The sequence below is a fragment of the Barbus barbus genome, assembly GCF_936440315.1.
Source record: "Barbus barbus genome assembly, chromosome: 29".
NCBI classification, from domain to species: Eukaryota; Metazoa; Chordata; class Actinopteri; order Cypriniformes; family Cyprinidae; genus Barbus; species Barbus barbus.
In genome coordinates, this window is record NC_136757.1 from 9790510 (window position 1) to 9817764 (window position 27255).

Genomic DNA, 27255 nt, shown 5'->3' on the forward strand with positions numbered 1-27255 from the left:
GTGTAGCCCTCCCTCTTCTCAGCGCTGTGCTCATTGTCCACAGACTAAAGGTAAGGTCGTACTAATTTATGAATGAACCACTTGTTTTAAAATCTTCCAGGTCCACTGACATTTGTTATGACATCCGCTCAAACAATGCACATACCTTGACTTAAATAAGCAAATCCACTTCACCAGCTGATTACTCTTCAACAGCGATGCTATCGTAAAAACATAAGTTAAAAGGCAAAATTTTAAATATGGCTGCTACTCACTTGTTTCTCCAACCCTGATCAAGCTCACCTACCTGTGATTTTCTAATGATCTTGAAGACTCTGATTAGCATGCTCAGGTGTGTTTGATTAGGGTTAGAGCTAAACTCTGCAGGAATGGTCCAGATTTGAGGATCCCTGGTCTATAGCATTGGTCTCAAACTCAATTCCTAGAAGGCCACAGCTCTGCAAAGTTTAGCTCCAACCCTAATCAAACACACCTGATCCCAACTAATGAAGGTCTTCAGGATTACTAGAAACTTCCAAGCAGGTGTGATTTGGAGCTGGTTGGAGCTAAACTGCAGGGCTGTGTGTCAAATGTCTTGGGTTATATAATAATTCTCATACATAGTCCAAAAGCATTGAAAGTATTCCATTGAATTTGTAACTCCGCTTGTCTGTTGGCGTGTTTCAGACAGACTGTATTTGTGGTGGGGATCTTAAAAGTTACATTGTAGGTGTAACAGTAGTTGGCGACAAGTCACTCTTTTTATGGGTGAGTGATGTATGTAATCATTGACTCAGTTGATTCGTTCGTAGGCTACACACTGGTTTATCTAGGAATTTAAGTCTGTTGTTCATGCGATGGTTCGTTCAGCTGTGACTTTGTTTGGAGTTATGTTCTGGTTACTTTATATTAACTACTTCTTTTCTGTATTTATTCCATTTCCATTCCAAGAGTAGTGTGGCACTCGTAATAGCATGTTAGTCTGAATGTCAGCACAGCTTTGATTACATGTGCCTCGTGCCCACAGCCAAGCTAACAAGCAACAAGTAACAACAAAACTCTTGCCAAAAGCTCTTGCTTGTGTGATATTGATTTATAGAGCATTTAACCAAGGATAACCCTTGATATATTTAAGTTTGTGTACTACTAGAAAATAGCAAAAAAGTGCAGAGTTTAAACAACATCTTAAATGAAATAATTTTAAAGCAAAATAGCACATAATTTGACCACCTTCATTTGACAAAAAAAAATTAAAGGTTAATTACCTTTTTTTTCTCACTGATATATTGAGAAGGGAAACAGTACACCTTAACCAAATTTCAAAGACAATATAATTATGCAGTTACATATAAAAAAAAAATCCACTTAAATTAAAAAACACTATACTATGTTTTTTTTTTTGTTGCATTTATTATAAATTTAAAGTATCATACATTATTATCAATCATTTAATTCAATATTATTCAAAGTATCATTTATTATACTGTACTGAGTACTCTTTTTAAGTATGCTGAAGTGTTCAATTTTACAAGCATGGATGCACATTTAAAGTGGTGATTATTGATTATATATTTCAATACTTGCACCACATTTAAAAGATATCTGAATTTGCATTCTCATCTTACTGAAATAAGTTTGTTTGGTTTGAATGATAAAATAATAGATAGACTGTTAAAAATAAGTTACGGAAGGACTGTGAACTTCAGGAGAACTTGCTTTAAACTGTGCATCCACTAAAATTCACATTGATACACATTAGACTTGCTTTTTTATACTAAATAAATGAAACCATTTGACCACTGACTTGTTGACTTCCATTGTTAAAAATAAAACGTATCTTCTTATATGTTCCACAGAAGAAAGTCATTCAAGTTTGGAATGACATGAGGGTGAGTAAATGATGACAGTATGTAACATAACTTTAATTGTCTAAACAATAAAATCAAATATTAATGTTATATATAATTTGTGTGATGAAAAAGTATGCCACTTTTTAACGAACTGGTATAAAATAGCGCTTAAAACTTTACAGGAGGTGCTAAACCTCGCAAACAGTTGATTACATATTTTATCAAAATACATCACATACCATCAGTGGATCAAAAGGCTTTATTCTGCCAGATGGCATAGTTATGGCCTCTCCCAGCAGGGACTAACTGGACCATGCTAACCAGCCAGACCTTGACCCTTTACATGTGACTGATCTTGAGGTTCAACATATTTGGCCTGCACCTAGTGAGAGGCAGACAGATGCACATGCCATGCCTGAAAAAAAAGGGCAGTTTATAAACAAAGAACAGGATTTTATGTTATACGTCATGCTGAAATGAAACGCTCCCCCCTGCTGATGATGCTGGAAAATGAGAAGACGTGATTATAAAAGATGTGTTAATTACAGCCAGAGATCCATCAGTCACTCTCCCTCTCTGTGCCGCAGATTATTCCTCCCCTAGTCAGCTCAGCTTGAAGTGCCCTTCACAGATCATAGACTGCACCGCCATTCACCATACCCCTATATATCCATCTCGCCGCTGATAAAGACACTTTCAAATTTAATGGCGAGGAGACTGAACAAAAATAGATTAAAAAAAAATATATAATTTATCACGACACTAGAAAACAAAACTGTCTGTGTGCGTGTCAGAGAAAGACAGAAGGCGCGATCATGTCAGATAGGATACGGGAAAAAAGAAAGGCCTTGGGCAATGAGAAAGGATGTGATTGATATGATACTCCTGATAAAAGAGAGAAGCGGAACGGCAGAGGAGGAGAAACGCGGATTAGAAACGTTGTATACTTCATTCAATATGGTTGTTTTCATTAGGCTTAGAGCAGGAGATCAATAATCCAACACTCACAGCTGCAACTGTAATTGTGTAGACATGGTGCTACTGGTGTGTATTCAACACATTTGGAAAAACAAAAGCAGAGTAACCAATGAATAATTACAATTGAGCTGTGTGCATGAGTGGGAGAGTTGTTATTAAAAAGAGGTTCCGGTGAAGTTACAGATGTTTAGCTGGATCTTCATGCTGCTCCATACATTGAATAAGGACCAAAAAAAAAAAAACATTAAAGTTGGCCATATGGCTTATGTGCTGGATTTCCAAGTCTTCTGAAACTATATGATAGCTTTGAGTGAGTAACAGACTGAAGTCATTAGCACTGCATCATTCATGTTCACCTACATTCAGATATGGTACAAGATGGACAGCATTGCTTGTTAACTGTCTCAAAACTGTCACTCACGCAAAGCTATGTTATGACTTTTACAACACTGAAAAAACTATTGGAATTGGAAAATCATAGTTCATAGTTTTTTTTTTTTTTTTTTTTTTTTTAAGTATTATAGTGCCTGTGTGCTGGAAAAAAGTGGAAGTGGCTAAAGAGGAAGGGATAAGAGATTGAGGTAAGCACTTTTACGCCGTCACGTTGATTTCATGTCACATTTTTATTGACTAGTCTTGCGAAGAAAGATAGTCCACGATAATTTTCTGACAGTGTCAGAAATTCAGCATGATCATCGCACAGTGTGTTTGCTGCTACGATCAACGTTTACTGACCAGCCAATAAAAATGTGTCATGAAATCAACGCGATATGGCGCTAAAACATAAAAGTCCTTACCTCAAGCTCTCATGTCTTCCTCTTTCGCACACTTCCATTTTTTTTAGCACACATAAAAACTACAACAGCCAAAGGGTGATTCATCATGCTCTTTTTGTTTACCACTAGCGCATGCTGATGACGTTTTATGCTTCTATTGAAACATGCATCTTACAGTCTACATCAGGGGTGTCAAACTCAATTCCTGGAGGGCCACAGCCCTGCAGAGCTTAGCTCCAACCCTAATTAAACACACCTGATCCAGCTAATCAAGTCCCTCAGGCTCAATTGAAAACTACATGGTATGTGAGTTGGAGCTAAACTCTGCAGGGCTGCGGCCCTCCAGGAACTGAGTTTGACACCCGTGGTCTACATGCATGTCGTAGCCAAGTTCATTAGATCCAGGTCGCACAGTGTGATCTGCAATGATCTTATAGGATTGCTAAAATCATGCAGTGTGTAGAAGGCTTAACGCTGTCAGAAAAGGATCATAGGCTATCTTTGGTCACAAGACTGTGACAATGGCCATCTTTGAACCTCTCTCACTGTACGAAACAGGACCACCGATTAGAAGCCCTAATCACAGTTTTAAGCACCATGTTGCATTGATCAACATGCCATTTCATGTTGCATTTTAAAAGGCCGGTCAGTAAACATGGCATTAAAAAAAGCACATATTTCAGGTTGGTAAATCTAAAGTGGATGTACAGTCCTACTGTAAGTGTTTGTCTCAAGATGAATGAACCATTTAGGTATACTGTATATACAGGTTTGATGGTTAATTGCAGCATTGAGTGCCGGTGAAATACTCTTGTGTAGTGACCACTAAACTGTATATTTAACTGTTTTCAATGGCAGCATACCAGTGTTAATTTTATCTCTCTTTTATCACTCTGCACTCTGGAACTTGAGTGTTATTTTAAACACTAAAAGGCTAAAAGTCTCCAGTTACAGCAAAAAAATAAAACCACTCAAAACAAGGAGGAATCAGTAAAAGACAAAGAGCTGGGAACTTTATAGAGGAAGATAAGTTGCATTGTAATTAAATATTGTTAGTTAATTAGCTCATAGAAATAGTACCTTGGATTTCATATCCATAGTAACAAATTATATAACATAACACATAAAAGCAGCAGTGTTTATCAAGTTATAGGGGGTGAGATAACCTCAAATATAAATATAAAATCAATATTTTATGTCCATATACAAACACGTATATAGGTATGAAACATTGATTTGAATTGAAATTGTTTGGTTAGTAGGATGCAATAAGTGGCATAATGTACATTCAGCTGGTCATAAGGCCCTTATCGCTCTGTCTGGATTTATTTTCTGATGATGACATACATCATCCCTTACATAATCGGTCATATAACAAACTGGAACAATTTTAATTTTTCATTTTGGTTTTTATTTGTATTAATAATTAATATATTCTGTTGTTTATTTTAGTAAAATAAACTATTTGGGTGAAGTAAATAAAATGTGGCAACATTTGCTCTTAGTTTGTCTTAGTTGAACCCGGAATTTGTAAATTTTTTTATCTTTTTTTTAATTGCCTGGAAGTGCAGAATCACTTCCTTTCCATCTGGTTCTCAGAGGTCTGATGCTGTTAATGATTTTCACTAAAGACTGATAGTTTCCCATGAATAAAACTGAGAAGGAAATACCATTGAGCACTTGGAAGAGGTATCTACTGTAGGTTAATTAGACAATAATTGGCATTTGTGTAGTGAAAGGTTACAATATTTGGGCTTGAAGGATTGCAGCGAAAATGTCACATTAACATGTAGTACAACCATTATAGAATTCATTTGGCCTTTTTCAAGCAAGACTGTTATCATATGCTGCATAAATATTGGCATCTTCGGACTGCCCTTTTTTCCCAAAGTTGGAGCTGAATTGTTCTGAATTAGTCTGGAATTGATTGCCTTAATAGTTTGGAATTTATAATTGATTTAATTTCTTACACCCAGAACATTTCCATGGTCAAAAATGACTGGAGCTGAGCTTCCTTTAGTACTTTAATAAGGTTCCTATCTCAGTTGAAACAGCTTGTTTCTGATGCTTCAAGCAACAAAACGTTATAACTGAGATTTGGGAAATAAAGTATAATTTAAACAGAGCCTTGAGGAACTGTGTAATTGATTTAGTTAGGCAGTTCTGGGGTCGAATAACATGTTTAGCGCTCAGGCTGAGGAAAAGGTTTTGTGACACTCTTTAACAACAAAAAAAGACTGAAACACAAATGTCAAACTTGGTGACTCAAGGTCTCTTGGTGAATAATCTAAATATATCCAGAATCTAGCAAGCAATACACTGGCCAGAAATGAAACTCGTAGGGCATCAAAATCCAAACAATTCTATGTGCACTTTATTTACAATGATTCATTAATATTACAATCCTTAATCTACATGTCACCATCTGCATACAGTCCTGTAGCCTCATAAGTGAGTGCAGAGCATTGGCAAGCCTGGAAATACGGTTTAGTTTTTAACTACAAAAGGTGCTAAAATAAAATCATTTAAAAATTAAGAGAAAAGAGAACATAATAAAAATGAACATACAAAAAACACTCGATTCATCTTTTTAAAATGTCATATTTTGCCATAAGTCTGCTGTTCTCTCTGTCTTGGCGTTGTCCTACCATTGACATGTCAAACCAAAAGAACACTAGACATCCTTTGTTGTGTAATGGCTGATTTGTTGTGTTCAGTAAGGTTGATGTAGCAGTTGTTCCCTGGCTCATACTCGTCTCTATTACAAAGGCAAATGGGTGAGTTCAGTTTGCACACATTGATTTGACTACGCCACTTCCTTTAAAGCACTGTCGTTTAGCCGCTCCATGTAGTTTCGTAATTCCTTGGAGTCACCAATCTCAACATCTTGACATACCCACTTAATGTCATTGTCAGAATCGACTCCCAACTTTTCCTTAGCCGGACTAACACTTTCCACTGGGATGGTGGTGAATGTGGTAAACTTCACACGTTTTCTTTTGGTCGTTGGCGAGTCGCCTTTGCTGTCTTTCCCGGTGCAGACCGTAGCGGTTTCGGCTCCTCGGTGCACCTGGCCTTGAACGTTCTTCTGCAAAGAACCGCCGTTGAGAAGGTGGCTCCCTTCCTCTAACCCTCCTAAGCTGGAATCCATAATGGTGATGTGCTCATCGGTCTGCGGAGACAAACTTACGTGGCTCTCCAGAAGTTCGGCGTCGTTTCCCAACCACACCCAGTCATGGGCGTGGTTCAAGCTCTCTTGGCCCTCAATCGACATCTCCTTGTGTCGGTACTTGAGGGTATATGAGATGCAATTGATGAGGAAAACCAGAATAGCTAAACAGAAGACACCTAACAAAGCGTACATCCCAATTTCAAGGTCAGTAAGTCCGTGAGGTATTTGAAGGTCGTCGTCATCATCCACGTTATGTCCTCTGGGAAGGTCCACTTGAGCGGGGAAGTCTGAGAAGTCAATGGGAATGCCGGGCAACTGGCTCCCATCATCTGAGAGCTTGTCTCCGCCTGGTCTCCTGATGATTGCTGTTTTGGTCGTGGTCGTGATTCTTCTCATGATACCATCCTCCATATCTGAGATGGAGCTTCCGTAGTAGTGGTTGTCCATTCCTGTCCTATCTGGGAGAGATGGGTTCTGTCTGCGGTCTCCTGGTCTGTTGTCCATGTCCTTATCCTGGCCAAAGTCGCCCGGTCTCAAGGCGCTTTCGCTACGACCAAACTTCACACAGATATTGCAGTTTCCAGCCACCAGGACGCTTCGACGTTTAAATTTCTGACAGACTTCAGATACCATCATTTCCACGTGCACCAGCAGACCTTGACCTTCAGCTTGTGCAGAAATAACCGGCCACCACCCTGCTGTGTCTTGGCGTACAGACACTACATCCTCCTCCAGAGAGGTAGCAGTCAGAACAAAGTGCTCTGGGTTGTATAGGTCCAGAGGAGCCATGGAGCCGTCACTGAACTGCAGCCACGCGCTGATCAACGCCTCCTACAGAGCGTAAAGAGAAAAACAAAAGAAATGTATAACTATATCAGCAATAAATGCATGATATATTTGTACCTTATCAGCTATTGCAGGGGTGTCCAAATCTGTTCCTGGACAGCCACTTTTCTACAACTGAATACATCTGAACCAGCTAATCAAGGTTTCTTTAGGATCACTAAAAACTTTCAGACAGGAGCTAAAAAGTTAGACACCCTTGAGCTTGATATTTGATTGTGTATGGAAATTTGCTTTTTTCTCACTTGGATGACTTTGCCATCATCTAAATGTTCACCTAAAGTTAATCTTTATAAAATCTTTAAATGCTGTCTTTAGCAGATCTCAAAATGAATATCCATTTTTCATACTGTACATAATAATGTGATTCCTAAACTGACTTTTAGTGTTTTAGTGTTTATTATTTTTAACCTATTTAGACAAAATAGTAGAATTTTCTCATCAGCTTGTCTTATTCAGTTTTCTCATCAGCTTGTCTTATGCATTGCTAGCAAGTCTCAAATCTCAATGTCTGTTTACAGTATTTTTAGCCATTATAGGCTTGCAATGCAAAAGCTGCCTGCAATAAATATTTAACCTCATAAAATGCCTTATTTTGACCAAATTTAAGTCAGAATCTTTAGAAGTAACTGTAACTAATTAAATCAAATTTTAAGTATAATATTTCAATTCAGCAATAAAATATCACAACAATGGTGTCATAAATTTGGCCTCTTTAGGTATTTAAAAGCTGCCTTTTCAGGCAGGTCCATAAGGTACATGCTCCTTCTAGAGTAAACAAATATTATGGTAACACTTTAGTGTAGGGACCAGTTCTTAATATTAACTAGTTGCTTTTGCATGCCTATTATTAACATATTGGCTGTTTATTAGTACTTATAAAGCACATATTGTCCTTATTCTACATCCCTAATCCTACCTTACTACCTTACTAACTATTAATAAGCAGCAAATTTGGAGTTAATTGAGGTGAAAGTCGTAGTTAATGGTTTGTTAATAGCACAAATTGGACCTTAAAATAAAGTGTAACCAACGTTATTACTAAAAAGTCATTTCAATTTTTAAATTAATTTTTTTAAATCTTTCTGCCATATTGAACGTCATCATTTTCATTTGAGTGGTCTGTCTCCTGAAATCAAAGACATACTAAATGTCTACTAAAGGAAACATCTGTCATGACTTTTTTTTATCATCCAGAACTCCATCTGGTGACATATGTTAAACTTTTCTAGCATAAAATAAGTAAAAATAAAAATATAAGGAACAAAATCACAGTGTCTTCATTTTTTTTTTTGTCACAGATGCCATTTCTGAAAGAGGGAGATTCATCTTGTATAAAATGTTGCGAGTGACAAAACTATTAAATTATACCATGCCACTAGTACAAAAACTTTTTTAAAATAAAAACAAAGCAAAAGAGTTTAATGACCAATAATGCATGTGTACGGACAGTGGATTTTATCAATCTGAAAAGTCAATTATGTACTAATAGTGTGTGAGTGGCTACTCATCGGGTCTATGTAGTGTGCCTGTGTAAGAAGTAACGGTCCCACTTTATATTAGGTGGCATAACTACTATGCACTTACATTTAAATTAATCATTTGATGCAATGCACTTATTGTGTACATACATGTTTTTACATTGTACTTACATTTTTAAAAATACCATTATGTAGTTACATCTGTTAATTTCTGTAATTACATTTATAATTAAACTGTTGGCCCATCCCTTACACCTTAAGCTACCCTTAAACCTACCCATACCACCAAACCTGTCCCTAACCTTACCCATATCCCACCTCAATAGCAGCAAAAGTGTTTTGCAATACAATATGGGCACAATAAGTACATTGTACTTATTTTTTGATGTTAGTACATAGTAGTTAAGGTCACCTAATATAAAGTGTGACCGGAGTAAACAATGAGTTAGCTCCTTCATTTTGTGGTGGAGCCCATGTGTCACTGCATGTTACTTTACTAATATTCTGTGTCTGACTCCACACAGCAATCCTTTAATGTAGGCCATGAGTTCAGAGTGGTCTCTGCTCTACTTGGTGGGTCAGAAGGAGTGAGATTAAAAGATATGAAGAAATAACACAGTGCTATTACGGATATGGGGCTGCATATAGGGATTTGCAACACACAAGCATCTTAAGCTCTTCACTTACCAAGACATCAATGCCCGCGAATAACACGCTACAAATCCTTCTACAGGGGAGGGGAAACTCCCAGAGCACTCTAATCATTCATTGAGACGGCAAATGAGGGAAGCCATAATGATATCTGTAATACTTTAAAAGCATACTGTGAGCTCCAGAAGGATTTTGCAGTGTTTATATATTCTGGATTTGCAATGCGTTTGCAAAGATTCCAGATTTATAGTTGTATTTCGACCAAATATTGTCCTATCATAACATCGATGGAAAGCTTATTTATTCAGCTTTCAGATGATGTTTAAATCTCAATTTCATAAAATTGACCCTTATGACTGGTTTTGTGCAGGGTCACATAAATGTCAAATGTGCTGTCTGCAACTTAAATTCCAAAGTGACTTGTATAACGGCAAGTATGCAAAAAATGTGCAAAGCAAACACATTTGGATTTGAGAGAGGTACATGAGCCCAATTTTATTTGTATAGCGTATTTCCCCCATGCTGCGAGTCATTTCAATTTTTTTTTTAATAATTTACTTTAGGCTTGTTTATAATAAATATTGCTAATAATGAATGGCACTATAATTTATGCGTTTAATACTTGTCTGAATTTTTTTTCTGAACAGCCCCCCCCCGTCCTCCCAGAAACCTCATGTCACATGCAATCTTTTGTGAGTTGCATCTCGTGTGCTTAATATGAGGAACAGTATTTGTGTGATGTACTTGTTTATAGCAGAGACATTGCTTATGTAGAGTGTACCAAATCGGTAATTTGTAAGGCTCCATTTCAACTACAGACATTTTAAGCACATTTTACATGGTGCACACCATCTGCGAGTGTTCTCAGTTCATTTTCAATAGGAGACACGTGGCAGATCGCAGACCGGGGACGGAGCTGCACACCATGAAAGATAACCGTTACAGCTTGTTGCTCACGTGTGATGGCGAGATCACAAGAAAAGTGTAAAATACCATTTAGGATGCTGCCTTTGTAGAAAATAGGCAGATCATTTGGATTTGAAACCATTTTAGTTGTAATTGTGCAAAAAGATGAAGAAGAATACATTTCTCTTTGCTTGAAATTCATGTGATCGTGAAAAACAGCTCTGGTACTTGATATGTATTTTCATACTAAACTCCACAAAAATGAACAGAGCCTCTGAGACACACAAACACATGTATGTCTTGCTTAATTGAAAGGATTGAACTAACAGCACCATGCTGCTACTAAACTGAGGTATGTCATATTGATTAAGACTGTCAACTAGAAGATAATTACAGAGTCCAGGTACTGAGGCATTGCACATTCACCACCTCCTCTGAGACCATTAACAAAGCCATAATTAAGCATGACAGATGTAACCATGGGCAACCGTAGTTACTTTCATCCCTGGGTTATACATCACACTTGTGCAACAAATGACCAATGTAGAAAAACACTCCTTAATAGGCTGTTATAGAGGGAATTGCAGTGAGTTTAAAAGGCGTTGTTATATAATGTACTATTGTTAGTGAATGCAAGCAGAGCATTTTCTTAGAAAGTATTTTCCAGAGAAATGCACACCAAATGGTTTTCCAAGAGTGTATAGCTGGTTGAATCTTATGGTGAAACAACAAAATCAAAAATAAAATGAGCTAAAGATGATTTACATTAACAAAAGCTCCTGTGCTGGCCATCATTTCAATCTGGTTCATTCCATTGCACGTTATTTTTATATGAGTGATAAATTGAGTTAAGTTCTACAGCTTTGTTGTCAACAAAGTTCATATATATATTTATCTGATTAGTTCATTTTCTATATGAATATTTCCTTTTTAAAAACCTTATTTGTGTAGTACGTCACATACTGAATATGTGCTCATATTTAACTCTTGTAGCTTCTACATTGATATGTAATTAGATTTAAACAGTATAGCAGTAGTAAAAAATAACAACACCCATTGATTGTTCAGGAAAACAGTGAATATTCTGTTTTGTGCTGTGAAATTACCTGTTTAGGATTGCTGAGCACTTCCTGTGTGGTTGCTGTGGCGCTGATGGCTCGGTTACTTCCTGTGCTGAGCTGCAGGTTGAGTGTGAGACCACTGACCAACTGCAGGCCCAGTTCAGTGATGGTCACTCGATCATCCACAACCCTCACCGTCTTCTCTGCAAGGATGGAGTCTGACAACGGGGACAGAACCTAGAACAGAGCATACACACAAAAGCACATTATTAAATACAAGCATCATAAGCAATCTGGGTTGGTAGAGACAGCGCTACCCACAGGGATTACCTCCAATTACAGGGAGAAATATCAAAAACACAGAGCTGTAAACCCGTCTAGTGATTGATGCAATAAAAAGGTGTTACAGACAGTCTCCTGCCTGCCCACACTTTCACTGCAGACGAGCACATATTAGGTATCTAGTCTCAAAGCAGACAGGAAAAACAAAATAAATCCAGATGACTAACACCTCCTCAGACACATGTATGCTGCAATATCAGCCCACTTTACTGAAGAAAAGTGAGCTGTGGAAAAGGTAACATCTTAGTATTGGCTGTGTTCAGCCTTGCAGAAAAAGTACGCTGGGAGTACCACGGTACAGTGACGGTACTTGATGTACAGAACGAGTCAATGACAAAGAAAAGGAAAAATCTAGTTTAAAACATATACAGGCCCTTCTCAAAAAATTAGCATATTGTGATAAAGTTCATTATTTTCTGTAATGTACTGATAAACATTAGACTTTCATATATTTTAGATTCATTACACACAACTGAAGTAGTTCAAGCCTTTTATTGTTTTAATATTGATGATTTTGGCATACAGCTCATGAAAACCCAAAATTCCTATCTCAAAAAATTAGCATATCATGAAAAGGTTCTCTAAACGAGCTATTAACCTAATCATCTGAATCAACTAATTAACTCTAAACACCTGCAAAAGATTCCTGAGGCTTTTAAAAACTCCCAGCCTGGTTCATTACTCAAAACCGCAATCATGGGTAAGACTGCCGACCTGACTGCTGTCCAGAAGGCCATCATTGACACCCTCAAGCAAGAGGGTAAGACACAGAAAGAAATTTCTGAACGAATAGGCTGTTCCCAGAGTGCTGTATCAAGGCACCTCAGTGGGAAGTCTGTGGGAAGGAAAAAGTGTGGCAGAAAACGCAGCACAACGAGAAGAGGTGACCGGACCCTGAGGAAGATTGTGGAGAAGGACCGATTCCAGACCTTGGGGGACCTGCGGAAGCAGTGGACTGAGTCTGGAGTAGAAACATCCAGAGCCACCGTGTACAGGCGTGTGCAGGAAATGGGCTACAGGTGCCGCATTCCCCAGGTCAAGCCACTTTTGAACCAGAAACAGCGGCAGAAGCGCCTGACCTGGGCTACAGAGAAGCAGCACTGGACTGTTGCTCAGTGGTCCAAAGTACTTTTTTCGGATGAAAGCAAATTTTGCATGTCATTCGGAAATCAAGGTGCCAGAGTCTGGAGGAAGACTGGGGAGAGGGAAATGCCAAAATGCCTGAAGTCCAGTGTCAAGTACCCACAGTCAGTGATGGTCTGGGGTGCCATGTCAGCTGCTGGTGTTGGTCCACTGTGTTTTATCAAGGGCAGGGTCAATGCAGCTAGCTATCAGGAGATTTTGGAGCACTTCATGCTTCCATCTGCTGAAAAGCTTTATGGAGATGAAGATTTCATTTTTCAGCACGACCTGGCACCTGCTCACAGTGCCAAAACCACTGGTAAATGGTTTACTGACCATGGTATTACTGTGCTCAATTGGCCTGCACCCCATAGAGAATCTGTGGGATATTGTGAAGAGAAAGTTGAGAGACGCAAGACCCAACACTCTGGATGAGCTTAAGGCCGCTATCGAAGCATCCTGGGCCTCCATAACACCTCAGCAGTGCCACAGGCTGATTGCCTCCATGCCACGCCGCATTGAAGCAGTCATTTCTGCAAAAGGATTCCCGACCAAGTATTGAGTGCATAACTGAACATAATTATTTGAAGGTTGACTTTTTTTGTATTAAAAACACTTTTCTTTTATAGGTCGGATGAAATATGCAAATATTTTGAGATAGGAATTTTGGTTCCCTTCCAGGAACTTCGAGCTGCGTCGAAAACGCATATGGGAACGCCTTCAGCGTGACCAGGCTCTGAATATGATGTGTAATCAGTCAAACAAGGGCGAGGCGTCACGGGCGGGGTGACGTCACGACCAGGAAGCATATAAGCACGTGCGGCGGAGCCGGCTTCAGCTTTTTGTCATTCAGCGAAGCGCTCTGTGTGTGTCAGTCTTATTTACTGTTGTTTGTCCTAGTTTTAAGTGGAAAGCATTCGGTATCATGCCAAAGCCAAGGGCAAGCTCAGGGGTGAAGCTTTCAGACCATGTTTTGAGTCGTGTGTGCATCCTTGCCCTCGCTAAATCATGAGCGAGGACACACATGAGCCTCTGTCACCCCAATATGATATAACTATGAAAGCTTTGTAAGCTGCAGTGTTTGCACAAGCATAAAATGAATAAAGCCGGTCCCGCTTCTGCCTTTAAATCAGAGAAAAAAGACAGAGCGGCGGCTGCGCTCGCAGGGCTTGCGGAGAAAAAAAGAAAAAAAAAAAGAGAAAAAGGCTGATCTGGCTGGCGAGAGTCAGACGGGCATTTGCATGTCCCTATCTCCTCCCGCGCCTGATCTGGCGCCCCGTCTCTCGGTTCGGAAGCGGTCTCTTCCCCCGAGACGAGGGCTTGACGCTGCGTCCTCCGAGGAGGTTGATGTGACGAGCGTTGACGAGGTTTCGCCGCCTCTCTCGCCCCAGAGAGCTACTTCTACACAGGAGCCTTCCGTTTTCCCCGATCTCCTCACCGAGGTGTCGAGATCGCGGGTGAAATCTTTTCGTCCCGGCCAGTCGTTCCCGCGGGAACTGAATGAGCGCGGGTATGCGGCGATGATGCCGCGGGTTGAACAGACGCTTGCGAGCTATCTGTCTCCCTCCACGGCATCGCCTTTGAAGGCTCCTGCTCTGCTTACAACATCTTTGGTGGGCAGAGGGTATGCACGCTCTCTAAACTCAGGTGGCTGCTGGGCGGGCGCAGCCTCCTCCGCATACCAGCTCCTCGCGCAAAAGGTCCTGACGGGCGAGCCCCAGGACCGCGGAGGGCGACCCCTACTGGGGTGGAGTGGCTTGCACCGCCGCACTCGGTGACCATTTCACCTCGGTGCCCTCTAGGGACTTGTCTGCTGACCCTGCCGCTGTTCCAGGGCATAGCCGGTCCCAGCGAGTATATTTCTCAGGTTTGTCCGCCCGGCAGCGCGGAGCAGAGAAACTCGCCTCAGCCGCCAGATTACGCGTCTCCTGCCGGTGCGCCGCTTCAAGACAGCGGTCTGGCTGCGCCAGAGGTCAGTCTCGAGAGACTGATTCCCTTAGTAGAGCATTTGACAGCCTGGCAGCGGCTGCCGAATGTGTCTCCTTGGGTCCTGCAGACCGTAGCGAAAGGCTATCGTATTCAGTTCGGCGGTGCACCCCCGCCGTTCTGCGGGGTTGTTATGACTGCGGTCCGCCCCGGGCAGGCTCTGGTTTTGGAACAGGAAGTTGGTACTCTGCTGAGGAAGGAAGCCATCGAGTTGGTTCCTCCTCACGAGACCCAGTCCGGTTTCTACAGCCGGTACTTCATTGTTCCGAAGAAAGATGGAGGGCTGAGGCCCATACTGGATCTGCGTCTACTGAACCGCTCAGTCAGAAAGCTGAAGTTCAGGATGCTTACTATCAAGCAGGTCGTGACTCAAATCAGGTCCAAGGACTGGTTTGTCACGATAGATCTCAAAGACGCATATTTCCATGTTTCCATCCTTCCTTCTCACAGGAAGTTCCTGAGGTTCACCTTTGGGGGCAAAGCGTACCAATATCGGGTTCTTCCCTTCGGCCTAGCACTTTCACCCCGCACTTTCACCAAGTGTGTGGATGCGGCACTGGCCCCGTTGCGGCTTCAGGGCATCCGCATACTCAATTATATCGACGATTGGTTGATCCTCGCTCAATCAGAGCGGTTGGCGGTTCGGCATCGAGATGTCGTTCTCGCCCACATGAAAGAACTGGGGTTGAGACTGAATGCCAAGAAAAGTGTGCTTTCTCCGGTTCTGAGAATCACTTATCTAGGCGTGGTGTGGGATTCGACCACGATGCAGGCACGATTGTCCCCTGCTCGGATCGAGTCGATCCTTACTACAGTCAGGAGAGTGCGAGAAGGCCAGTCACTCACTGTCAATCAGTTTCAGAGACTGCTGGGGCTCATGGCAGCTGCGTCCAGCTTGATACCTTCTGGCCTGCTGTACATGAGACCCCTACAGTGGTGGCTCAAGACCAAGGGGGTCTCCCTGAGGGGAAACTCACTCCGCGCTGTCAAAGTGTCACGCCGTTGTGTCCGTGCCTTCGACATGTGGAGGAATCCTTGGTTCTTGTCCCAGGGCCCGGTGTTGGGAGCTCCTTGTCGCCGCGTCTCGCTAGCGACGGACGCTTCCCTCACCGGTTGGGGTGCGGTCATGAGTGGCCACCCTGCCCGCGGTCTGTGGAGAGGTTGCCACCTGACGTGGCATATCAATCAGCTAGAGATGTGAGCGGTGTTCCGTGCACTCAAGCACTTCCTCCCAGACCTGAGAGATCACCACGTGCTGGTGCGCACCGACAGCACGGCAGTGGTCTCTTACATCAACCACCAAGGAGGTCTGCGGTCGCGCCCCTTGTACAAGCTGGCACACCAGATCCTTGTGTGGTCCCAGGGCAAGCTCTTATCTCTGAGAGCTATGCACATACCTGGGCATCTCAATGTGGGAGCAGACATCCTGTCGAGGCAGGGGCTGAGGCCCGGGGAATGGAGGCTTCACCCCGAGGTGGTGAAGCAGATTTGGGGTATTTTCGGCCAGGCCCAGGTGGACCTCTTTGCGACTCAAGAGTCAGCACAATGTCCTCTCTGGTTCTCGCTGACCTCTCCAGCTCCTCCGGGACTGGACGCTATGGTACAGACGTGGCCGAGGCTCCGTCTGTACGCCTTCCCCCCGATCGCTCTGCTCCCTGGAGTTCTGGCGAGAGTGCGCCGGGACGAGGTCAGTCTACTGTTAGTAGCACCGTTCTGGCCGGGCCGAGTATGGTTCTCGGACCTGATATCTCTCCTCGACGGCACTCCGTGGGAAGTGCCCGTCAGGAGGGACCTCCTCTCACAGGCCGGGGGCACCGAGGTGCACCCTCGCCCGGAGTGATGGAAGCTGTTGGTGTGACCCCTGAGGGGGCACAGCTCATAGCTTCCGGTCTGTCAACCGAGGTTGTCGAGACCATCCTCCAATCCAGAGCTCCCTCTATGAGGAAACTGTACGCCTTGAAGTGGAGGCTCTTCACTTCTTGGTGCGGGGACCGCCAGCTCGACCCAGTCAACTGCCCCGTTTGTGCAGTACTGGAGTTCCTGCAGGCCCGTTTCTCCGCAGGGGTAACCCATTACACTGTTAAGGTCTACGTGGCAGCTATTTCATCATACCACGCCCTTACCGGTGGCCAGTCAGTGGGTAGACACCCCCTGGTTACACGTTTCCTCCGCGGTGCGCTGAGGCTGAGGCCTCCGGTACGATCTCGTCCCTACGTGGGATCTGGCTGTGGTTCTGGAGGCTCTGTGCAATGCACCTTTCGAGCCCATTCAGGAGATAACTGAGAGACTCCTCACTATCAAGACCGTTTTCTTATTGGCTATCACCTCTCTGAGGAGGGTGAGTGACCTTCAGGCCCGGCCTACGGCCTCTATTCACTTTGCGCCCGGTTCGGCGAAAGTATTCCTCTACCCCCGCGTGGGGTATGTTCCAAAGGTCCCATCGGTCGTTCCACAGCCGGTCGTACTGCAGGCCTTCTGTCCTCCTCCCTTCGGGGAGCCAGACCAGGAGAAGCACAACCGTATGTGTCCAGTGCGAGCACTAGACGCATACATCCACAGGTCCTCCCTGTGGAGAAAGCGGACCAGCTGCCCGTGTGCTATGGTCCGCCTAAGAGGGGTCTTCCTGCTACGAAGCCCTCCTCTTAGTAGGTGGATTGTGGGTGCCATGGCTTTGGCATACGAGGCCTCTGAGCTCCCCCCGCCGGTGGGAGTCAGAGCGCACTCAACCCGAGGTGTGGCGGCCTCCGAGGCCTTCTGGGCAGGTGTTCCATGCAGGACATCTGCAACGCAGCTGGGTGGTCCACGCCCCTGACTTTCGTTAGGTTCTATGACCTCAACATCCGAGCCACTCCCGGCTCCTCTGTCCTTTCGTCCTGACACCAGGCAGGGACTTGTCAGTCTGGCGGCGTTGGTATCTCGTTCCCATATGCGTTTTCGACGCAGCTCGAAGTTCCTGGAAGGGAACGTCTCAGGTTACGTATGTAACCATGGTTCCCTGAAGGGAACGAGACGCTGCGTCGCGTTGCCACACTTCCGGCATCCCTGCCAGCGCTTGCTTCATGACTTGAAGCTGAAGCCGGCTCCGCCGCACGTGCTTATATGCTTCCTGGTCGTGACGTCACCCCGCCCGTGACGCCTCGCCCTTGTTTGACTGATTACACATCATATTCAGAGCCTGGTCACGCTGAAGGCGTTCCCATATGCGTTTTCGACGCAGCGTCTCGTTCCCTTCAGGGAACCATGGTTACATACGTAACCTGAGACGGTTTTCATGAGCTGTATGCCAAAATCATCAATATTAAAACAATAAAAGGCTTGAACTACTTCAGTTGTGTTGTAATGAATCTAAAACATATGAAAGTCTAATGTTTATCAGTACATTACAGAAAATAATGACCTTTATCACAATATGCCATTTTTTTGAGAAGGACCTGTACAAGTCCTTAGAAATGTACTCTTTGTATTCACATTGGTTTAATGTGGTTTTAAAAACCTACCATTTTCAAGAAAAAAATTATGTGTACTCACTCTCAGGTCATCTAAGATGTAGATGAGTTTGTTTTTTCATCAGAACATTCAGCAAAATTTTAGCAAAAATGTAGAAATTTAGCATTTAGCAACTTGCTCACCAGGGGATCCAATGCAGTGAATGGGTGCCGTCAGAACGAGAGTCCAAACAGCTGATAAAAACATCACAATAACACAAGTAAAGTACAAGTACAAGTAATCCACACAACTCTAGTCATGTCCACATGACTCCATTTAGCATCCTGTGAAGCAAAATGTTGCATGTTTTTAATAAAAAAATCCATCAATAATTTTTTTTTTACTCCAAACTGTTGCCTCCGGCTAAAATGAAAGTCCTCTAATCCATAATATTGCTTTCTCCAGTCAAATTTTTTTTATCTAAAATGTGCACAAATCAAGCACCATTTAGCAAGTCAAAACAAAAAACATTTCTAAACAAACATGTTGGTAGATTTTGATGTGAGAGGACAACACAGGATGGACTTTTTCACTGAAGAATGAATTATTATGGACTCATATTTTGATGACAGTATAAAGTTAAAATGTCTGGATGGATTTGTTTCTTAGAAACACACAGCTTTTCACTACACAAAACATTGACTGATGGACTGGAGTTGTGTGAATCACTAGCATATTATTGTGTTTTTTTAACAGCTGGTTGGACTCTCATTCTGACGGCACCCATTGACTGCTGAGGATCCATTGGTGAGCAAGTGAAATAATGCTAAATTTCTCCAAATCTGTTCCAATAAAGAAACAAACTACATGGATGGCCTGAAGGTGAGAAAAACTTCCATTTTTAGGTGAACGATGCTATAAATGTCATGTAGTGTAACCATCAAGTAAAAAGTAAAAATATTTTTTTTTCACCCTGAATACACATTAGTGTAAGTTTTAAGTGTATTTTTCAGTGTAAAAATATATTTTACAAATAATTTAAGAGACGTTTTGACTTTCAATTGGCGGACATAGGGTTTATAAATATTAAAAATATAAATACCTGAATGCTGGTCATGCCTGTGTCCATGCCCTCCAAAACACGTCCCTCTCTCAGCCTAGCGATTCGTGGATTCTCCACCTTCAGGAAGTCCCAGACTAACTCCGTAATATCCACCTGCCAATCGCTGCCCAGCATGTGGGCCACCTGACCTCGTGTCTCAGAGGATTCAGCCACAAAGTGTGTGAGAACACGCACCATGGCCCTCTGGTACTGCAGAGTACACGTCTTCCCTCTCCGCTCTTCATCATCGTCATCTTCACTGTTCCGCGTTGACCTGGGAATGGAAAGGATAAAAGTTTTTTTTATGAAACGTTTCACAAAACAACCTTTTTTTAACAGAAATAACTTTGTTGACGTGCCTAAATTAAGCTTCATTAGGTTGATGCACCCAATCAAGGGAAGCTAATTAAGAATATAAAATGTATTAAATACTCTACAACTGAGTAAAATTTACAAAAAGAGCTGGAAATCCAATGAAGCTTTTGCTTTCATTCAGGACTGTTCATCTAGGTTTGATGTTTGAGGCCACTCGATCAAGGCAAAGAGATTCACAAAAAACACATTCATATTTGAAAACAGAGCTTAATGTGCTTAATCAAAGATCACTTTATGAATGTTTATTTGTACCCATGCGCATTGTCTATGGGTGAAAAATGAAAGTAAAGTGTCACAGTCCTCTTTAGATGGGTTTTGCATGGTACAGCAAAAACATAAAATCACTGGAAGAAAACCTCTCTGATGTGTTTAAACAAAAGAGATTGCATTAAATTAATTTCTGGCTATATGTGTGGAAGGTGTGTGTGTGTGTGTGTGTGTGTGTGTAGGTCTGCTGGATCAGATTACAGTGTGTTTAGGTATGTTAATGTGACATATTGACTTTCCCAGCACTGTAGTTGAACCCATTTCATAATGCGATCACATACAACAATTACAGCACGAAAAAAATAAATAAAAATCCTTCACTCACAAGCAGAACAATTGTTTTGTTCCGCCTCATTAATTATTTCTGTCTCTTACCACACACACACACACACACACACACACACACACACACACACACACACACGTTGTTTTTTTAGGTTTATGGGGACTCTCCATAGGCTTAATGGTTTTTATACTGAACAAACTGTGTGTGCTATTGCCCTACACCAACCCTACACCTAAACTTAGCCCTCACAGGAGACTTTGTGCATTTTTAGATTTTCAAAAAAACACAATTTAGTATGTTTTTTAAGCCTTTTGAATTACGGGGACATAGGCAGTGTCCTCATAAACCACCTTCATATTGTAATACCTCTGTCATACCCATGTCATTATACAAATTTGTGTCCTCATAAACCACATAAACATGCACACACACACACACACACACACACACTCAATCAATCCATAAGAAATACTGCAAATACAACAGTAATAATTCTAATGTATGACTGCCAGATCCAATTCATACCCTTTTGAGGTATATAGTAACAAAGTACAAAATACAAGTACAAAAGTGCAGTTTTGCAATGTTTCTACATTACTTGAATATCTGTTAACGTTTACTAGCACATTTTGAAGAGAAAATAAAACCAATACATTTCTTTAGACCCTTACTGCTCGTGACTGCAAACAAAGTTTACATTAATATGAACTAACACAAATTACCAATGATCAATAGTATATTTATAAATAAATTAACGTAGATTAATAAATGCTGTAACCAATTAACTAATGTTAATGAACCTTGTTAAAAAGTCTTAATGAAAAGTATGTTTGTGCTATTCTTGTATATTATATTTATTTTACCTAAGAAACAGCACTTTGTTTGATATTTTGTTATGCTTGTAAATGTGTGATTTTCAGTAAAAAAATAAAAAAATTTGTATTAGATTTTTACAATTTTTTTTTATACATAATATTTTTATATTTTCGGTTTTAGTAATTGTGTTGTGTTTTTGCCATTTTTTTTCTTACTTTTTAATGTCTATATAATTTTATTAAGATTTATTTTTTAGTTAATTTAGTCTTCATTTTTGTACTTCAGCTTAAACTGAACAAAAAGAGAAACTACTCAAATTAAAAGTTTTTATATTCTTTTTTTTCAATTAGTTATTTCAGTTAATGTTCATTTTATTTCAAGTAATGGCATTTTTTATGGCTTTAGTTTTAGTTAACAATAAAATCCCTGATGTGCCGAACAGTGATGAATTTGACCACACTTTAAGGCACTGATATGGCTTCCAGGTCCAAATACCTTTTGGGGACATATTGAATTTTATTTTATTTATTTATTTATTTATCTCAAACTCCAGGTAGTCAACATTTATTGGCTAGTTAAGCACAATAACACATGCAAAATGATCCAAACACTGCTCTGCTATCTCCCCCTTGTAAGAGAAAATAAGTGCAACCTTATTACGACATGAAAAAAAAAAAGGCTTCATGGGAAGGGAAGAGATATTAACAAGTAGCATTTTGTGATTTAGCCATCAGTTGTTCTGCGTGAGATCACAGTGTCAAGCGCTTGGTTATTTACCTGCACAGGAGGTCTGAAGATGATTCAATAAACAATATTTTCTACAGTGCAGACAGACGTCCTTTAAGGGGGCAACCAGCTCCACATATCTCTCTCTCAGAGCATCATTCCTTGATATAGACAGGACTAGTCATTCCCAGCAGTCGGACTTTTATCATACCTGCCTGGTGTTGAGAGAACACTGTTAACACCAGGCCGTAAAGTGCGGGCCAGCCTGGCACTCCACACACTACAGGCTTGGCACGAGCACAAAAACGTTCTCTAGGGTCAGTTTCTCTCTCTCACACTACACCCACCACCTGGCAGCGCATTTGGCAGAGGACGAAGGGCCTTGCGATTCTCTCTCACCTACACGCATATAGCACCAAACCGTAATGCTGTTACATCAGCAAGGTCATGCCTGTTATGCCACGATAAATATAAATGAGAATGTGTGGAGAGGGAAATCAGTGGTGAATGCAAAACACACGCTTCTCTGCCATATTTTGAGACGATGAGCCAAAATTGACATTTTCTCCTCTCTTGCATGAAAAATGTCTCCGGGTCAAGTAAAACAAACGTAAGATGACTTTGCTGTTTTTAACATGCTCGTTCATCCTTGCTAAACATGTTCACATTGTGATAATCACAGAAAAGATGAATGTACTTTGGCATGCACTGTGTAGACTGGACCGCAGCTGTGAGAGCCAACTCTAGCTCTGGCTAATGAGCGTCTGGGCCGCCGAACACATGTTCATAAACTGCTGATAGAGGCCCTTGACTTTCTGTAGTGCTAGGTGAGCGTGGCTAGCGGAGGCAGGCTAATTAGTCGTGATGTGCTGACGATGAAGTCCTTCATTTAACAGCATGCATTGTGGAGATGGAGTCATTTGGGTAAGATTCAACAAATTTTGTATTTTGATCCCTCAAAACAACCTTGCTAACAAGAACACAATTAGCAGGAGCCCAAAAACCGAGTGGAGGCTCTAAACCAGACTTAGTCAGCTGTTAAAAAAAATCCTGCAAGAAGTCATGCAAGAAACTCTTCACCTGCAAAATCCTAAACTGCCTGGAATGAAAGCTACATCATTGGTTTAACTTTTTTATAGAGATAGTTCAGGCCCAATTCTTCTGATAAAACAAAACAAAACAAAAAAAACAATAGAAACCATCACAGAAATTCTATTGGTTTCCACTACACCATTACAAACATTACAAACTATCAACTTTTAACCATTAAAGCCAGTGAAGAATGTTTTTTCTTTTCTTTTCTGTAGTGTGTTTCTGGACATATTCCATTAGGATTTAGTGGTTTTAACAAGCCACCAATAGAAGGTGACCAATTAACCCACAGGCTCCATTACAGTTTCCATTATAACCAATACAAATCCCAATATAATCAGTAAAACCATTACACATTTTGTGATGGTGTATATTGTTCTTGTTTTGAAATAATGAAATAATGTCTTTTAAATGATATATTATATTATCAGAACAAGATATACAAAAACATGTTACGTTTTGGATCAGACATTTCCCATCAGTCTCCTACTGTCCTATGCAATAAAGAAAGAAAATATTATTTATACATTTTTTTTTTTTATTGGCTTCCATTAATTAATTTCCTTATTGGAATATATTTTTAGCATACAGAATCAAACCAAGCAGGTTTTTGTGAATCTTGGTGAAAAACACGAACCTGTTGAGAAATCTGCATGGGGAAATCTTTTGCCTTCACATGAAACCACATATGAACCCAGTTGCATTGATTCTTCTTATACGGTTAAAATTTACCTACAAAAATGTGCCAAACAATGGTAAATGTGGCTGCACCACAAGGCAGTGACATTCAAAAACTGTTTATTTGTGACTTTAATGGGACATTTTACAATTTAAACTCTTTGTCAAACTCATAGTAGTTGACATTCATTGCCCAGGCCATTAAACATTGAGAGAAATGTTCCGAACCCTGTTACCTAGCATTGTCAGCATGACCTAATTAATATTCATAAGAAAACTTGCCATCCCATTTACATTGTGGGCCCCCCATCTTCAAAAATGTGATTCAAATTCAAATTTAATCACCCATTTTAAATGATTGTTTTTAAATCTAAGTTTTACTGAACTTGCGACAACAAGCAGCGTGTGGGTGCTGCTGAAGTAACTAGTGTGATGAATATTACAACATGAGTGAGTGGGTTGTTAAGGTGTCACCACTGCAATGTGCATTATTGCCACAATACTCCGACATTAGGATGGACTTTGGGGCTCTGTCACTGAATCAGAATATGATTGCATCAGGTGGCCATCTTGTTAGTGCTCTCCGAGATTGAGGCTGTCAGGAGGACGGCAATCGAGCCCCTCATTAGACTCCACTCGATCCACACTGACAGACAACCTCCTACTACCGGAGATACAGATCTATGAAGATCCTGCTGGTGTAGGACTTGCTCACTTGTCTCATTTAAGTCCAACTTAACTAGTGTTGTCCAAAAATCATCATTATATACCGATTACATGCACCTTAATTTCAACAGAGATTTCAAATCTGTGCATGACGTATAGTAGATAGCAAATACACAAAAAACATTACTATTACAAGGTGTCAGCAAAAAAAAAGAAAAAGAAAAAAGGCCTATATTAATAAAAAAAATTTTTAAGTTGGAGAACAACTTTCCCTGCATTTGCATTTCTTGGGTGTTGCTGGGAGTTGCTATGGTATAGTTACTTGCTGCTCCAAAGTAAAAGTGCATACTCTTAAGTTTCTATGATATTCAAATCACACATGAGGTATCATATGAGCATTTAGATGAATTATTTGTAATACTAACTAATACTAATCAACATAAAATATGAACAGTAATAACAGTGATGTCTGCCAATGAAAACAGTTATAAATAAAGAACATGAAAAATAAAAACCAAAATGAATAATACATTTTATATTCTAAACTAATAAAATAAATCTAAATAAATCTATTTTGTTTTATGGTATAATGTGATGTTTTTCTGGATATTTATTGTACTTAATGTTATAAATTCATGACCTAGACGGCCATCGGGACAAGTCCACAGGAACCAGATGAGTCCTCTGCACAATCTGACTTTGTTGCAACCTAGAATTAAACTGTTGGTTTCGTCTTGCCAGAGGAAAATGGCACACTATTTCGATACACTATTTTCCCGTTTTTAATACTGTAAATCTGCTTTGATGCAATCTGCATTGTAAAAAGCGCAATATAAATAATGGTGACTTGACTTGACTTAAAGCTAAACAGCAGAACTTCAAAAATATTTACTTCAAACAGGCTACCTGAACCCTCTACTTACTTTTGATTGGGCAATCAAACATATAGCCCCAGCCCAAACTCACACCATTGGTTGAGCTGTTACAGTGTCAGAATGGGCAGGATGCTCAAAACACACAGAACTATACTAACAACTATACCAAACAAATGGCACCACAGAGGTACAGTGTTATGACTTCACATTGGCGAAAATGCAGTGAAATTTTGTAGATTAAAAAAAAAAAAAAAAAAAGATATGTCCATTAATAAAGTCTATTGTCCAAAATGTCCACTGTCAACAGTGTAGCAATGTATGAAGCACCATTTACACACAAGTCACTTTCAAACCAAGCAATAACCATTTTGAATGCAAAATCTGTGAGGGGAAATATTTATCTTTTAAGTGAATTGTCATGTTTTCACCTCCGAAAATTTGGCAAACAATGGTAAATCTGACTGCACCTTTACACTTTTCTGAGAATGCAACCTATAATAGGGTTAGTTTGCATATTACTTTGCATACAGTATATTGTCTCTGCAAATTAAATCGAGAGAAAATCTTTACTATTAAAAAAAACACACTTCAGATTCAATTGTGCTTGACGTTTAAGATAAGGGTTGACTATCTAAAAATGCTGGGTTAAATACAACCCAGCTTCAGGTAAAATATGGACAAATCCAGCGATTGGGTTGTTTTGACCAAACATTTGGGTTACTACCCAGAAGGTTGGGTTAAACATTTAATCCAACCACTGGGTCAAAAGAACACAATCGCTGGGTTTGTCCATATTTTACCCAGTGCTGGGTTTGTTTTTAACCCAGCATTTTTTAGAGTGAAACCCTTCTTCTAATTGTAATGCTAGAAACACACATAAATCTCAATGCATAACAAGCAGGTTGATGTAAAAACTAAGAAAGAAGTATAAAGCAATTAGCATCCAATATTCATTCTGTGTACATATATGGAGCACTTCATTAGCAATATACAAATTTACAGTGTGTATCCATAAATAAACCACAAAACGAGCTGATGGGCAGTCGTGGCCTAATGGATAGAGAGTTGGACTTGTAACCCGAAGGTTGTGGGTTTGAGTCTCAGGTCTGGCAGGGATTGTAGGTGGTGGGAGTGAATAACCAACACTCCACCATCAATGCCACGACTGAGGGTGAGACCCTTGAGCAAGGCACCGAACCCCCAACTGCTCCCCGGGCGCCTCAGCATTGGCTGCCCACTGCTCCGGGTGTATGTTCACTACTGTGTGTACACTTGGATGGATTCTGAGTATGGGTCACCATACTTGGCCACACACCACTTCCCTTTCCCCCCTGATAATCCAGTGTGTGAGACAGGGCCCCCGATACTTGCCTTGGGGGTCTCACACTACAAAAATGTCACATCTAAATAGAGACACATCTTTTAATAAGAGATTTTGCAGAATTAAACAGATACTGTATGAACGCATCCCTGTCACCCAGAGGTTGCGTTAGACTTTAATATTGTCCGTCATTTTGACGGAGAGGGTCGTAAAAATTCAGTCATAATCTATTATTACCCGTCATTTTAATTTTTGTATTTTAATTACAGTAACCCATTTAATTGCTTTTATTTTTGTTCACGTTTTCATTTTTAATAATGAACCTAAAGGGCGAGCCGTCAGTGACAGCGCAGGACACTAAAAACAACAAAAAATGCTAGTGCTGGATAAAATAAAAAACTCCCAATCGATGCTGTTTTCATTTGATGAATGCACAGTAGGCAATCGGCTAAGCTTTGTACGTTGTTACTTTTGATAT

At 40.8% G+C, this 27255-nt stretch overlaps 1 protein-coding gene across 1 annotated transcript in view; it reads right to left on the minus strand.

Annotated features, from left to right (window-relative positions):
• Positions 1-6389: 6389 nt before the first annotated feature.
• The window catches only part of LOC306849457 (transmembrane protein 132C), a gene marked incomplete at both ends in the record, with an annotated part of 217821 nt that continues 196955 nt past the window's right edge, over positions 6390-27255 (minus strand). The window contains 3 exons of the mRNA XM_079384494.1: positions 6390-7586; positions 11743-11934; positions 19676-19949. Coding sequence (XP_079240620.1) covers positions 6390-7586; positions 11743-11934; positions 19676-19949 — 1663 coding nt within the window. The remainder of the gene's footprint in view (positions 7587-11742; positions 11935-19675; positions 19950-27255) is intronic.